This window comes from Micromesistius poutassou (genome assembly GCF_964030765.1).
Source record: "Micromesistius poutassou genome assembly, chromosome: 14".
Taxonomy (NCBI): Eukaryota; Metazoa; Chordata; class Actinopteri; order Gadiformes; family Gadidae; genus Micromesistius; species Micromesistius poutassou.
Window position 1 is genome coordinate 6,267,218 of NC_140284.1, and position 13,222 is coordinate 6,280,439.

The 13,222-nt window shown below is 39.0% G+C and overlaps 3 protein-coding genes across 3 annotated transcripts; 1 reads left to right on the forward strand and 2 right to left on the reverse strand.

Annotated features, from left to right (window-relative positions):
• Nucleotides 1-574: 574 nt before the first annotated feature.
• Nucleotides 575-1,426, reverse strand: LOC311358786 (claudin-14-like; the record flags this gene model as incomplete). Its single annotated transcript, XM_084478903.1, has 2 exons — nucleotides 575-1,090; nucleotides 1,202-1,426. The coding sequence occupies 2 exons, from the start codon at nucleotides 1,424-1,426 to the stop codon at nucleotides 575-577; spliced, it is 741 nt and encodes a 246-aa protein (XP_084335029.1).
• Nucleotides 1,427-3,333: 1,907 nt separating this feature from the next.
• On the forward strand, nucleotides 3,334-8,334 carry LOC311358364 (F-box only protein 47-like; the record flags this gene model as incomplete). Its single annotated transcript, XM_084478373.1, is given in 11 exon segments — nucleotides 3,334-3,424; nucleotides 3,510-3,674; nucleotides 3,851-3,927; nucleotides 4,075-4,164; nucleotides 4,167-4,218; nucleotides 4,363-4,458; nucleotides 5,378-5,566; nucleotides 5,733-5,882; nucleotides 6,335-6,477; nucleotides 7,314-7,473; nucleotides 8,231-8,334. Coding segments are annotated over 11 exon segments (1,317 nt in total).
• Nucleotides 8,335-9,142: 808 nt separating this feature from the next.
• LOC311358787 (ADP-ribosylation factor-like protein 6) lies at nucleotides 9,143-12,356 on the reverse strand (the record flags this gene model as incomplete). The annotated part of the gene is made up of 7 exons (XM_084478904.1): nucleotides 9,143-9,150; nucleotides 9,394-9,449; nucleotides 10,945-11,074; nucleotides 11,453-11,547; nucleotides 11,637-11,705; nucleotides 11,832-11,893; nucleotides 12,234-12,356. The coding sequence occupies 7 exons, from the start codon at nucleotides 12,354-12,356 to the stop codon at nucleotides 9,143-9,145; spliced, it is 543 nt and encodes a 180-aa protein (XP_084335030.1).
• Nucleotides 12,357-13,222: the final 866 nt, after the last annotated feature.

Genomic DNA, 13,222 nt, shown 5'->3' on the forward strand with positions numbered 1-13,222 from the left:
AGGCAGACAAAAGAGGAAGCATATAACAATTTTAAACAGAAAAACCAAAGACATGAAATAAGGGTTAAATATATGTTAATGAGAGCTTATGTTGGAGTCCAAAAATACTGAATTTCATGACATTACATCACTTCAGACATTTCTTTGGTTGGCGTCACATGGCCTGACTAACATTACATTTAGTTTGCATCAAAAGTTATTATTATTCCAATTAATTTTGTGAGAAATATTCGCTAACTTAAGTATGACATACATGTTATTGAATCTTTTTGGATGAATGAGCTACTCCAGCCATTCTTCAGTTCAGCATTGCAAGTATGCTCTAGGTGCCCTTCTGAAATTCTGTATTCGTATTGAGGACAAGCCACCTTCTGGTAATGTGTTTGCACATACTTTAATCATCATGATAAAAGCATGCAAAATCCATCTTCATGCAAATCCAACAAGGTTGATTTCTGACATAAATCAAAGATAAGCGGAAAGTGGTGAGGACTGGAGCCTTTATGAAATAGTGTCAATATGTATTCCTATGTAATAATATACCTGCAAATCAGCATGTTCCTTGGGTAAGTATCTAGTAAAAGTCATTGAGCCTATAGCCACCTCTGGAGACAGAGAGAACTGAGGGGACACCATTTCCCCTCAGTGCTTCTGGGGGCCTGTAGGACGGAGCAGAGGCAAGGGCAGCAGGGGGTAGAGAAGGTGCTGATGAGGGAAATCCAACCATTTGGTGGGGAGGGGGGTATCTCGTTGGCTGCTGCTGCCCATTGGTGCTCCAGCAGAGAGTGAAGCCCCCAATCAGACTGAAGCAGGATGAGGTGTATCCCACATAAATAGCCAGGCCAATCTCATACTTCAATGCACTGGGCAGGAAGGGGTTATAAAAGTCCTGAATAATGCTATGGGTAGTCCATGACACTGGGATCAGGCAGAGTAAACCTGCGCAGAGGAAGCAAACCCCTCCTCCCAACAGCAGGGCATTCTTGGTGGATAAGCCATGGGCACACTGAGTACACTTCATCCCCATGACAGCTAGAAGGACAGCTAAGGTGCTGGTGACACAGGAGAGCACCATTAGTGCTCGGGCGGCCTAGAGTGAAAGAAAAATATATATGTATATCAAATTGAAACAAAATGTGGGTGAAAATATTTGACGGTATTCCCAGGTACACCGATGTATCAGAAGTGATGTATTCGTTACCTGAAGATCTGACGGGAGAGCCAGGAGTGATCGGTGCAGCTCACACTGGTAAATACCTGTGCTATGTGATACACATTCCATCCACAGGCCCTTCATATAGGAGATGGCGGTTATAATGTTGGAGTCCACATAGGCGGAGCTGCGCCAATGGGGAAGCACTGTTGCTGCTACTGTACCAAGAAAACCCAGCATACCCAGGAAGAACCCAAGCAGCTGAAGAGCCATTGTAGCCACAAAGGCCTCTGTTCTTGCTTGTTGGTCAGCCACAAAAATGTAAGAAGATATAAAAAGATTAAGTCTAAATAATCCCGGAATCCATTGTTCTTGTAGCCATTGACCGATTTGGAGTTGTTCTTTAGCTGTCTCTGATATGTCTGTAACAATATCTCTGAAAGGGTTCAGTTATTTAGCTTCTTTCTCCTGTGCGGGTGACTGTATCTGTGAGTAATGAAAGCTGTTTTGAGCCTCACCTGTTCCCTTGGTTCCCCAATGACAGTGAACCACGGCAGCCTATTTGTTACCCGGTCCACTGCTCTGCAGAAAGGGAGGTGTGCGATGTAGAGGAATTAAACATTCACAGAAACCATGCACGCATGCTATTTCAGATTATGGTTAACCAACAGTAACTATTTAAGTATTTACAAGAAGAGAGAGAAATGCCTCAAACAACACATTGGTAAAGCATGTCTAGTTAAGCTTTTTTTTTTACAATAATACTGAATAAAAATATTGGGCTCAGTTTGTATTAGCACAAATATTGGTGATCATTTTCTGGGAACTTACTTAAAATATCTCAGGATACACCAAGGGTAGTTAAGCATTTACCAATATTAACTATTTAATTTCCTTCCTCCTGAATCTATCAAGAACGGATACAAAAGGGAAATACGCTATTTGTATGACAATGCACGAAGCATAGGGGTGTTCCGGGTAGCATCATACGTATCCTGGCATATTTGTACAGCAGGCAGACTATGCAGGTAAAATGGGGGAGTATCTTATCCTCTCCCTTCAGAGTTGGCAATGGGGTACGGCAGGGTGGGCTTACTGCACCCCTATGTACACAGCCCCCCTCTGGGTGAGGTATAAGAAAGAGAGCTTGCGCAAACTCCAGGTTGCGTATAATGACTGTCTCAGAATCTTGCTCAAGAAGCCCAGGGGTAGTAGTGCCAGCAAGATTTTTTGTGATTTAGGGATAAACACCTTCCAGGCCACTCTGAGAAGACTGATTATTACTGTTTTATTATTATTACTGTTATTATTACTGTTTATATGTAGACTGCAGGGGTCCCAGAATAATCTTATTATACAGTTGACCAATCCAAGGTGTAGTTCTGTTAGATACCAATCCTATATGTGGAAACACTGGTATTTGTGTCTTTTATAGGAAGTGTATTATCACTGTTTTTATATGCCACTTTTTACTGCTATTATTTATTAGTTGCCTTTTTTACTGAATTTGCATAAGGACTTTATTAAGTGATGTAACGCCTTTTACACTGTCTGTTTTATGTATGTATGTGATTGTTTGTCTATCTGGACGTTGGAGTCTGCAATAAAGTTTGATTGATTGAATGCAACACACCTTTAATAATTATGTGATATATATATATATATATATGAAATGTCTTGCGGATTGATCTGAACAGATCAATGCAGATGCGGAACGTCGTTACGTCCGCCGTGGCGCACTAGCGCGGGATAAGCAGCCGGGCGGCGCGAGATACTTCCTGTAGGACTTCTACGGCTTTTTCGCGCCGCTGTAATAAAATAAATTGCACGTGAATAATTTGGACCAGTCCAGAAACACAGTTAGCTAAACATATTAAAACAAACCAACTAACGTTAATTACGTAAAAAATGACCATTAAAAACTTTTAATTCAAATGACTAGCTTGCTAAATCGAAATTCAACATACTTTAGCTACCTAGTTGTACCTTGCTAGGAGAAGCCGTCGTTATTAATCTGGGTGAACGTCGGCGACTGAAAAGGTTTGGTATTGTTTTATAGATACTGTATGGCACAAATAAGTATTCCCCCTTAACAGATATCTTAATATTTCAGTATACATTATGATGTAGCAATGACAACTTGCTACCAACAATGTTTTCCATCCCTACCGTGTAGCACCATGATAACTCGAAGTCAATGCAGAAACAGAGTCAGTTTCTTTGAGAGGCTGCCATCCGAGGTGTTCGACATGATTCTGCGAAGACTCACTGGTGAGCAATAAGGTACAACACGTATTTGTATTTAGGGGTATCTATATTTGAGTGGCATATTAATTCAAATATGTGTGTTTGGAAGTCCTGGAAATTAGCGTTTTCAGCATGGTGTCGAAGGCAATGAGTGGCTATATTGTAGACCACGTTTCCACCCTGGCCTGGACCAAAAGAATGATCCCTCAAAACTTTCACCACTCAAGATTTCCTGATGACAGGCAATCTACCTATCGACATTACAAAGCTCTAGGTAATCAGTTTGAATGTGAACGCCTAAATTTTGTATTTAAATGCACAATAAAGTTGACTATGGTATTCTTCCAAGTGACCATTTTCCTCATACACTTTATGTGAAAGAGTTGACAATGCATGAATTGTATCTATATATTTGAGTATTATATTTCCCCAATTCACCTTTGTGCCTAGGCTTGTTGTTCAAGAGATGCACCTTGTTATTACCAACCAAAGACAGATTGAAATTTATCTACACAAAGTTCTCAAAGGTAACGATACATTGGCATGATGAGGTTGTTATCTGTAATATAATTAGTTCACGATGAACAACAATTTACTGAACAATATATACAACTTGTCCGCCAGAGAAATTATGCAACATAGACTTAAACATTGTCAAATCAATTTTTTTGTAGATCCCATGTTTCATGATGCAGTGTAAGCCTACTGCAGCTAGCTGCCTTGGCTTCTCCAGCTATGGTGTCTTCCTTCAGGTCAAAGCCAGCATACATACATAAACATACAGAAGACCAATCCCATTCCATTGACAATTTATTTTAGTAAAAACACTTGCATCATTGCATGTTTTTCTTTCTATTAGATTACATTTGAGCAAAACATTTTCGTGGACAATACTAAGAACATTATATGTATTAAGTATTTATCTAACTTTTACATTATTGCTTTTAAGACCCTAATTGCAGGATGGAATGAGCTGGAATGCCACAGAGTGTTTATCTTCCTGTGCGACCTCACAAACCTTCCAAGAAAAATGGAGATTGTTGTCAATGGAAAACCAGGTGTGAACATATTTTGCAGGTGTCTACAGTTACACCGGAATAATGTAGTGTTTAAGCTGGGTATAAATTAAACTTTCCATGTCGGGGGAATATAGAACAATAAAATTAATCAGATAGATACAGATAGTAATATTTTCATATGCAATATGACATTTTGACCATTCTAATAAATCAAAAATAATCAGCATAACTAAATGCTGTAGGTAAGATTTAAGAGCTTTGTGTGCCATTTGTTGCCATAGCCATCGGTCAGCTATTAGTGATTGAAATGCTGTTTGGATATCGGTTCTAAATGACCTCGCCCCTTTCTCTGTATGAGACCATTTAGATTTCAGTCCGGACCTGGCTCATTTCAGACCAATCGAGGCATCTCTTCCATGATTATTATGAGGAACTTGCCTGCCAATCACATGTGCGAGAAATGCAAAACTTCTGTAGTAATGTAGGAAGGGAGTGGACTTAGTTTGGGTTGTTTATCTTCAAAGTCTCGTTCTCTTCTGCTTTCTTTTCATTCTCTCTTTACAACTCTCAATCGTACATACAGCATCTTTAAGTCACTGTATTGAGGAGTCCTGTCTTCTGAGACAAACCAGATATTAAACTTTGCACTTCACAATGAATATCAGGCCTTGGCTGGGCAGCAATTGACTTACATATATGGGCACCGCCTTATTTTATTAAAACTTAAAACTGATTAAATAATAAGTGACACTCTTGCTCTCTTCACGCTAATTTCTGTTAATCTTTTAGATATTTTATAGAATTTCTTTAAGATCCTTATTTGGTCTGTTTTGGATAAAACATGTACATTTAATATGACTAAATAAGTATGGATATTGAGTGCCAGCAAATTCACTTATCCAAAGCAATCTGATGGGGCATTCTTCATACAGTTTTAACCTCAACCCTCTCTTTGCAGGAGCAAGTCGATACCTAGAGCTGCAAATTAGACAGTTCTGTCGTCAGGTTCTTCTTGACCCATGGTCAAGCCGCAAAGAATGTGGGTTTTGGCTGACACGAATCCTGAAGCCCTGGCCCATGGTGAGCCAGGCACGTTTGCTCTTCATACTGTACGGACCCTTGCTACCAGATGGTGAGTCAGCTAAAGAGAAAGATTAAGTGTACATTTTCCCTTTTAATGTTAGGTGTGAATTTACAAGATCAACTTCATCATCTCATGATTGTAGGTGACCATTTATTCAGCTTGCCATTTTCTTATCCAAAGGCTAATATATCCTACAGTATAACTCATTAAACCTCTGCCCTTCCTCCAGGTTCCCTTGGCTGGCAGCAGCTGACAAGTACTGTGCTGTCAAGCAGTGCCCTTTCGGACCTGGCCAAGGCTGTTCTCCTGCTTCATACGGACTTGGAGCTCAAAGACTGGAACACTAGCACCATCTTGGCCATCCTTGAAGAGATAAAGGGTACCTGGCTTCTCATTACAGACAAAGACACAAAACAACATGTAACCACACTAAACAAAATGTTTACAATTGTAATCAAAATTGCTACTGAGAGTTAGATTCCACACTGCTACAATTGTATATATTCGTAGTTCTCCTAAAATAAATAAACATGCCCAAGAAACAAACTATTTATAGGGTTTGTATGGTATAATAATAGTAATACTGCAACTAATATGAAACAGCCTTTTGTACTACACAGATTTTTACTTTATTTTGTATTTAATGTAATATTCAGTCTGACTGCCTTTAATGTAATGGGAATATTTATACCATTTTGAATATTTCTAAAAATGTGAGAACCTTCAGGAAACAAGTGACCTGTTAAACACTATAGGCTAAAGAGAGAGAGAGTGTGTGTGTGTGTGTGTGTGTGTGTGTGTGTGTGTGTTTCCCTCTCCACATGGCCCTAGTCCTGCCGCAGGTTTGGCATGTGGAGAACGTGGCCCGACTGCTGGTCCTGTGTGGCACCACTCTGTGTTACAGTGTCCTGGCCAACAAGGCCCACAATGGAAGGCTCTTTGAGATTTCAAGACTCCTTGTTTATCTTATCCTGGTAAGAATGTCCTCCCTAATACAGATCAAAACAGATAAGGTATAAGCCTCATACCTAACGTGAGGTATTGCGTACATGACGTAATACCTCAATATCATCCTCCTTTTATGTTTATCCAACCATTCTATGTATACTTAAGCAATAGATCACGACAGGCTGTGGTATACGGTCATTATACCACAGTTAAGGGGCGTTGTCCGTCCCGACACGCAGCGGAGGGACGGCGACCCCCTATAATGACCGTATACCACTGACTGAAGTGATCTATTGCTTTTATAAAACGGTTACGTAAGTATGGCGAAATGAAAGTCATAGACACCCTCAATTTTGAAAAAGCGAGAAAGTCGGAAAAGCATTTTTTTTAACGAATACAAAAAAGTAGTCCCTCCTGACTGCCTGCAAAGTGTACGGCGGTTGCTATGCAACACACTGTAGCGTCCTTCAGAGAGAAGGCTAGGCTAGAGACGGTAGCTTGGTTTGCAGGCAATTTAGCCTACTATCGAGTTCACTCACCGTGTGCCTATTGCTTTACAACATTTCCACCCTCTCCAGCAATCAACATATTTTTAGGCTTCAGTGAACAATGCTATTGCTTTTATATATAAATAAACAACAGTTCAAGTTAGGTGCGGAGTGATACTGAACTATGTAAACTGAACGGGCGTCATAGCTGTGTGTATACGCTCAATATACAACAGTTGGGAACCAATCAGATCGCTTGATTTAAGCCACCCGTTTTATAATTATATTTAGATGTCAAATATTTTATGTTTATTTTTTCAACGTGGCTATTTTCTGGACCAATTTCATCGGCGTTTGTGTGGTCCCTCACTTAGGTGTGTGAAAAGGATGGTTACTGCATGAGCTGGGTGGTGACGCTGGTTCAGCAGGTATGCAAGGTCTTCACCGCTGCTGCTGACAAGTGGTCCTTTATCCAAAGCCTAGAAAACATGTTTTCTGAGGTTACCATGGAGATCTACGAGGCCTCCCTTGCAGGTGAGTTGCCACACTGTTCCAGGTGAATCTATTATAAGAGCAAACCCCCATGATCTGACATGAAAACATGCTTTCAGGTTTTTTTTGGCTCAGCTCTCCTTAATGTAATGTAATTGGCCCTTCAATTCAGTTAGAATAAGGGGAAAACAGGTGTGTCACATCAACCCTTAATCAGCAGGTGACTGGGTAACACTAATAAGCCAATCGCAGGTTTGCACGCATAGCATGTGCTTAACCAGCCATCATCGTCGTCATCTAATGCAAACCATTCTGCAAGTGGTGGTGGGGTTAGGGTCTACCAGGGTCTCCGTAAGGATCTATACAAGTTAGACAAGTAGAACGGGGAACACAACAAAAAAAAAAACCTGTAATCATAAAATTTAATTTTGATATTAGATTAACCTTGCTATTCTTGAAACCAAAGCCAGGCAAAATAAATGTATCAAAGCTGATTCTGATAACTTCTCTCTGCCCATATAACATTACTTTTTTCTAATGCAGGTGTTATTTGTCCCACCAGTGGTCGTGGTAGACCGTTATTGTTATAAAGACTTTTATAAGTCTATTATAATTAAATTCTGTAGTGTTTCGTTTTTTTTTAATTATGTGGTGTTATTGAATCTTTACAAATGAAGGTTCTTATGGAACAGAAGGTTGCTGTTTTAGGGCTTCTGAATTTGTGTAAAGAGAAACATGGATTATGAACATGGATCAACGCCTTACATGTATTGACGGGCAAAACTGATCTGTTTCCTAGGAAACCCACAGGAGGACTTGGAGAGCTTCCAAACCCTGTGTACCATCCTCGGCTCCAGTGCACACTTTCACACAGAGATACTCCACATGTTCCTCAAAGAGTAACGCTAGCAGTTCAGAGGTGGGGTCGTTCATTCAGGAGGAAATGTCAGCAGGAAGTCATGGTTAAGGGGGTGAATGAACCATGCAAATTAGATTGAGGGATTCAATAATATGTTAAGTACCTTAGCCATGGACATAGTTTATAATATTGCCTAATTTCTGAGACAGCATATATTTATTATATATTTATTCAGTGTATGTGTATATATATATATATATTTATTTATACATATATAGAGATTTATAAATCTTGTTTTTTAAAAAACTATTGTATATATTTTAACAATTTCATATAATATATATAGCCTTTTTTACATCAATTTTTGTGTAATACATTACATGTTTTAGTGTTTGCTCTTGTTCTTGTCATTTAATTTAACAATAAAAGGTCAAGAAAATGTTGAAACATCCCTATATAAAATAATCTTAGACATTTTAAAGAAACACCACTTCACGATTTCATTTATTATGCGACATACATAAAGATTCACATAATTATACTTTACCAAAACATTGAATCACAAAACATTTTACCTGCATTAACAACATTAAATTAAATATCTCTTAAAACATAAACACTAATTAAATATCTTCACCATCCTTTCCCTTATATATAATTCAGTAAGTAAATACCTATATTTAAATGTGGCTGATACACTGGCTGGTCGATGAATAGTTTATTTGGTTGAATGCCATGGCCATCTTAGGTATTCACTTCTTCATTGCTTTGATATGATCTAGAGGAGGGAAAAGTTTTGAAGACATGCATTTGATTTATATTAAATATTAAGTTGGACTTTTTTCATAAGCTCTATAAAACTTGTAACACCACGACACAGTCCACCACAACAATCATGTATCAACGTGATACTTACTGTGTTATTTGTTCTTGAGGTTTTGTAGAAAAACAAAAATGCATTTTTTACTTTAAATGGTAACAAAGCACATTGACATTTTCATGATCAGTTCATGTGGCACAATGTTTTTTTTCTTGGCCTATAAACATTGAAGTAGCGTAAGTACTCCCTCACATGCACAAAACAAAAAATGCATATTCAGTACCTTGTAACCACTCCACTCCTTCCTGTAGGCCTTCTCCTTTCACAGCATCACTGGCACTGAAAGATACATTTCAATGAGTTGTCATCAACCATGTTGATGACAATTACTCTCTTCCTTGTTTTTCTCTAGTCTTGGGAGTATAACATATCTGGCTCCAAACCAATTCCTACTCCTATTTGTTTCATGTGCAAAGAGGGTATAAATCAGCAATAGTTATTACATTAATTCATTTGTTATTATTAAATATTCACACTGGTGTCCAGGCATGCTGGTAAAAGCGGTACAAATATTACAAAAGGAGAACATGATAAAATAAGAAATTCTGACTGAAAAGAAGATACATTCGAAGGTTCTTCTAAAATATAATCAACATATTGTTTGATTAACTACAAACATAAAGAATGCTTGTTACTTGTTAGTGGTAGAAATGTACAGTTACAGTTTCCAACTTCCAGTTTAAAATAACACGAGAGGATGTAACAGGATTCAAGTAAACAAGTTTGAGTTTATCTTGCTCCAAAAAATGTTATGTTTTGTAGTTGTCTATAAACTTGAAAAAATCCACCATGGAACAGGGCAGTCCTATTTAAAGAACATCTTGGTTGTACAGAAAAAGGTTACTGGGGCTCTCTGGTTTGATGAAGTTGGACCGATATGTGATTAAAAGTTTTCTTCATCCACCTATGCATATATGTATGAGTGTGTGTATGTGAGTATGAGTGTGTGTGGGGGTGCTTCTGTGTTCCTGATCTCACATTACCATATCATTATACAGTATATTCACTTTCAATTACTACATGTGTTCCTTTACTGATAACCTAACACACAGTGCATTGTCCTGTGTAAGTCAGAAACACTCTCCTAAAATAAGCTAGTATTCCAGCACTACATAAGACTTGCTGGGGCACAAAGGCCTTTGCATATTTTACACAACCACTCCTTGTTCTTCCACACAGGTTCCACATTCTGCATTACCAATCCCGTTAATACACAGTATCGTCCTTCGTAAGCTTTGCTTATATACAATATATATATATATATGATTTACTACAGATCGCCAAACTGATTTACTTCTTTCCGTATGAAAATAAAGCTAATGATTCCTGATCCTTGCTCAGCGTTATCTTACGTGCATCTTCTTAAATCCTTACATCCTTAAAGACAAATTAAATTCTTATTATTATAATTCCTAGACAAATTGGCCATGATCAGTTCTCAATAGGGGTACAAATGATTATCTCTTCTCTGAGGGGACTGAATAAGCTGTCTTCTTAGTCTTGCATACATCTACATCCAACTACCACCTATCGCTATGGGGTACGTCTCGGGTCAGTTGCCGCTATCGCAGCGATGATTGATAATCTAATTCTCACATAGTGCATGTTCTTCCTGTTGAAAGAGTGGAAGATATCCATATTTACGTATGTTCATGTCCATGTAGGTAGGTAGGTAGGTAGGTATGTGTGTATGTATTCATGTATGCATGCATATCTGTCAGTCTTGTATTTCAACAATGACAACAATACAAATGAGATAACAGGAAATCCCTACCAGATGTGCCACGGTTTGTCTCTGATGCTCTCTAAACACAGCAGCTGGGACACCTTGACCGAGGACATGGCATCTCGTAGGTCTATCTTATTAGCAAAAAACAATACAGGCATCCTGCGGCTCCGGATGTCTAAACAACACAGTGGAGAGAGGGGGGGGGGGGGGGGGCATGTTAGGAATCAACCATGAATTCCTGAAGGGAAATTCAGTAAACTCAACACAAACACCCTGTCAGTCATCAAATACCCAGCTGACACTCACAAACACACACAAACAAGCACACACGCATGGATCACACACACACACACACACACACACACACACACACACACACACACACACACACACACACACACACACACACAGGCGTGCACGCTCACACACGCATGGATCACACACACACACATGCAGGTGTACACCATGGCGTACACACAGACACACACACACATGCACACAAACCCCCCCCCCCCCCACCCACACACAAACATACATACACATTTTCGCGTACCTTGGTGGTTAAGAAGAGTGTCAAGTTCTTCTTTGGCCACAACCATTCGCAATTTGTCCCCACTGTCCACAACGAATATGATGGCTTGGCTCTCTCTAGTTGTAAAATACAATAAAATATAATATAAAGCCCAGTTGTCTTCCAAACTGTCTATTACCATGCGTGTATTGTGTCTGGATCATACTTGTAGTAGTGTTCCCATAAGTTTCTGTATCTGGTTTGACCAGACATATCAAAGACTGTGAAAGACAGGCTGAGAGAGAGACACACACACAGAAATGCACACACAAATTAAAACAGACAGATGTAACAAACTGATGAAGAGATATAGTTGAATATGTATTATAGGCCTACATTCAAAGAAAATAGAAATAATTACGTTGAAGTCTTGAACTTTTCAATGTTGAAACCAATCGTTGGAACTACATCTTGTGCCTGTGTCTGTACACACACACACACACACGCACACGCACACGCACACGCACACACACACACACACACACACACACACACACACACACACACACACACACACATACACGCACATGCACGCATACGACAGACAGACGTCATGTTTTGTCCCAATGTAGGTAAAGTTGTGACGATATATAATCTGATAAAATGCTTAATTGACTCGAATGGTGGTAGTAAGCGATCGGTGCATGGTCGCAGTTAAAACACACAGTGGAAAATCCCATGGTGTTCATTGTATGGGTCACTCTCAAGATACAAGAATATTCATTTGCGATAATTAACGATAATTATTTGCAGGCCTACTTACATTAGTGGGTTTGAGTTGGTTTATGATCGTAGTCTTGCCGCTGTTGTCTAGTCCCAAACACAGGACATTCACCTCTTTCTTCCTTAGGCCCAGCCACAATGACAGTTTATCCAACAGTCCCATTAGAATCGATGAACAATCTAGTATAGCTACAACAGTCCTACACCCTTTTCCCACAGCATGCAACTCTTTAACCTGTACATGCACACAGAGATGGCGGTACGTGTTGCTGGGCAGACTCCTATGTTGAGCAGACACACTAATCCTATTTGGAAGAATTAAGTGCTTTGAAACCCTCGGCATCTGGTCCAAGAATAAGCACAGTCAGTATCAAAAGTAAATAATGATTAATGTCTGTTTCACCAATCAACTACAACGATCACATGGACACTCAAAAACATGTTACAACTGGTGTGTTTTCGGTAGAGTACAGCCTACAGCGGTTGTCCCACTAAGTTCTATCGGAGGTTAGGAGCTATTTAGTTGCCCAACAGTGCCCCCGTGAGGCAAACATACTATAGGCCTAAATAAAAAAAAATATATAAAATATATAGGGAGGACAAAATCAGTAAGAGCACAATTATCTTTTGGAAATATTATGCAACTAATACCTAAATATAAAAATGTGTTATCTCAGTGATATAGGTTATATTAAACAGCATCCTACTGCAGTACAGAATAAGCTTATAACACGAGATGTCTGCTTGATTTGATTACAACAAAAAGCGCACTGCGAACTGTTCAACCACCATAAATGTTCACCTTTATTCGCAAATACATATCTGCTGTAACAGATTCAGTGTGCAAGATCTACAACATTTCTTTGGAAATCATAGAAAAATAAAAAATACAAGAATTATAAGTATACTTGTACTTCGTACAAAAGAGCAGCCTACCATTGCTCAGCAGAAAGACATGCTAAACAAACAGCATTTCATATTTGTTATAATCTGCAGAGGGACAGGGTATATTTGTAATTGTGTGTGTGT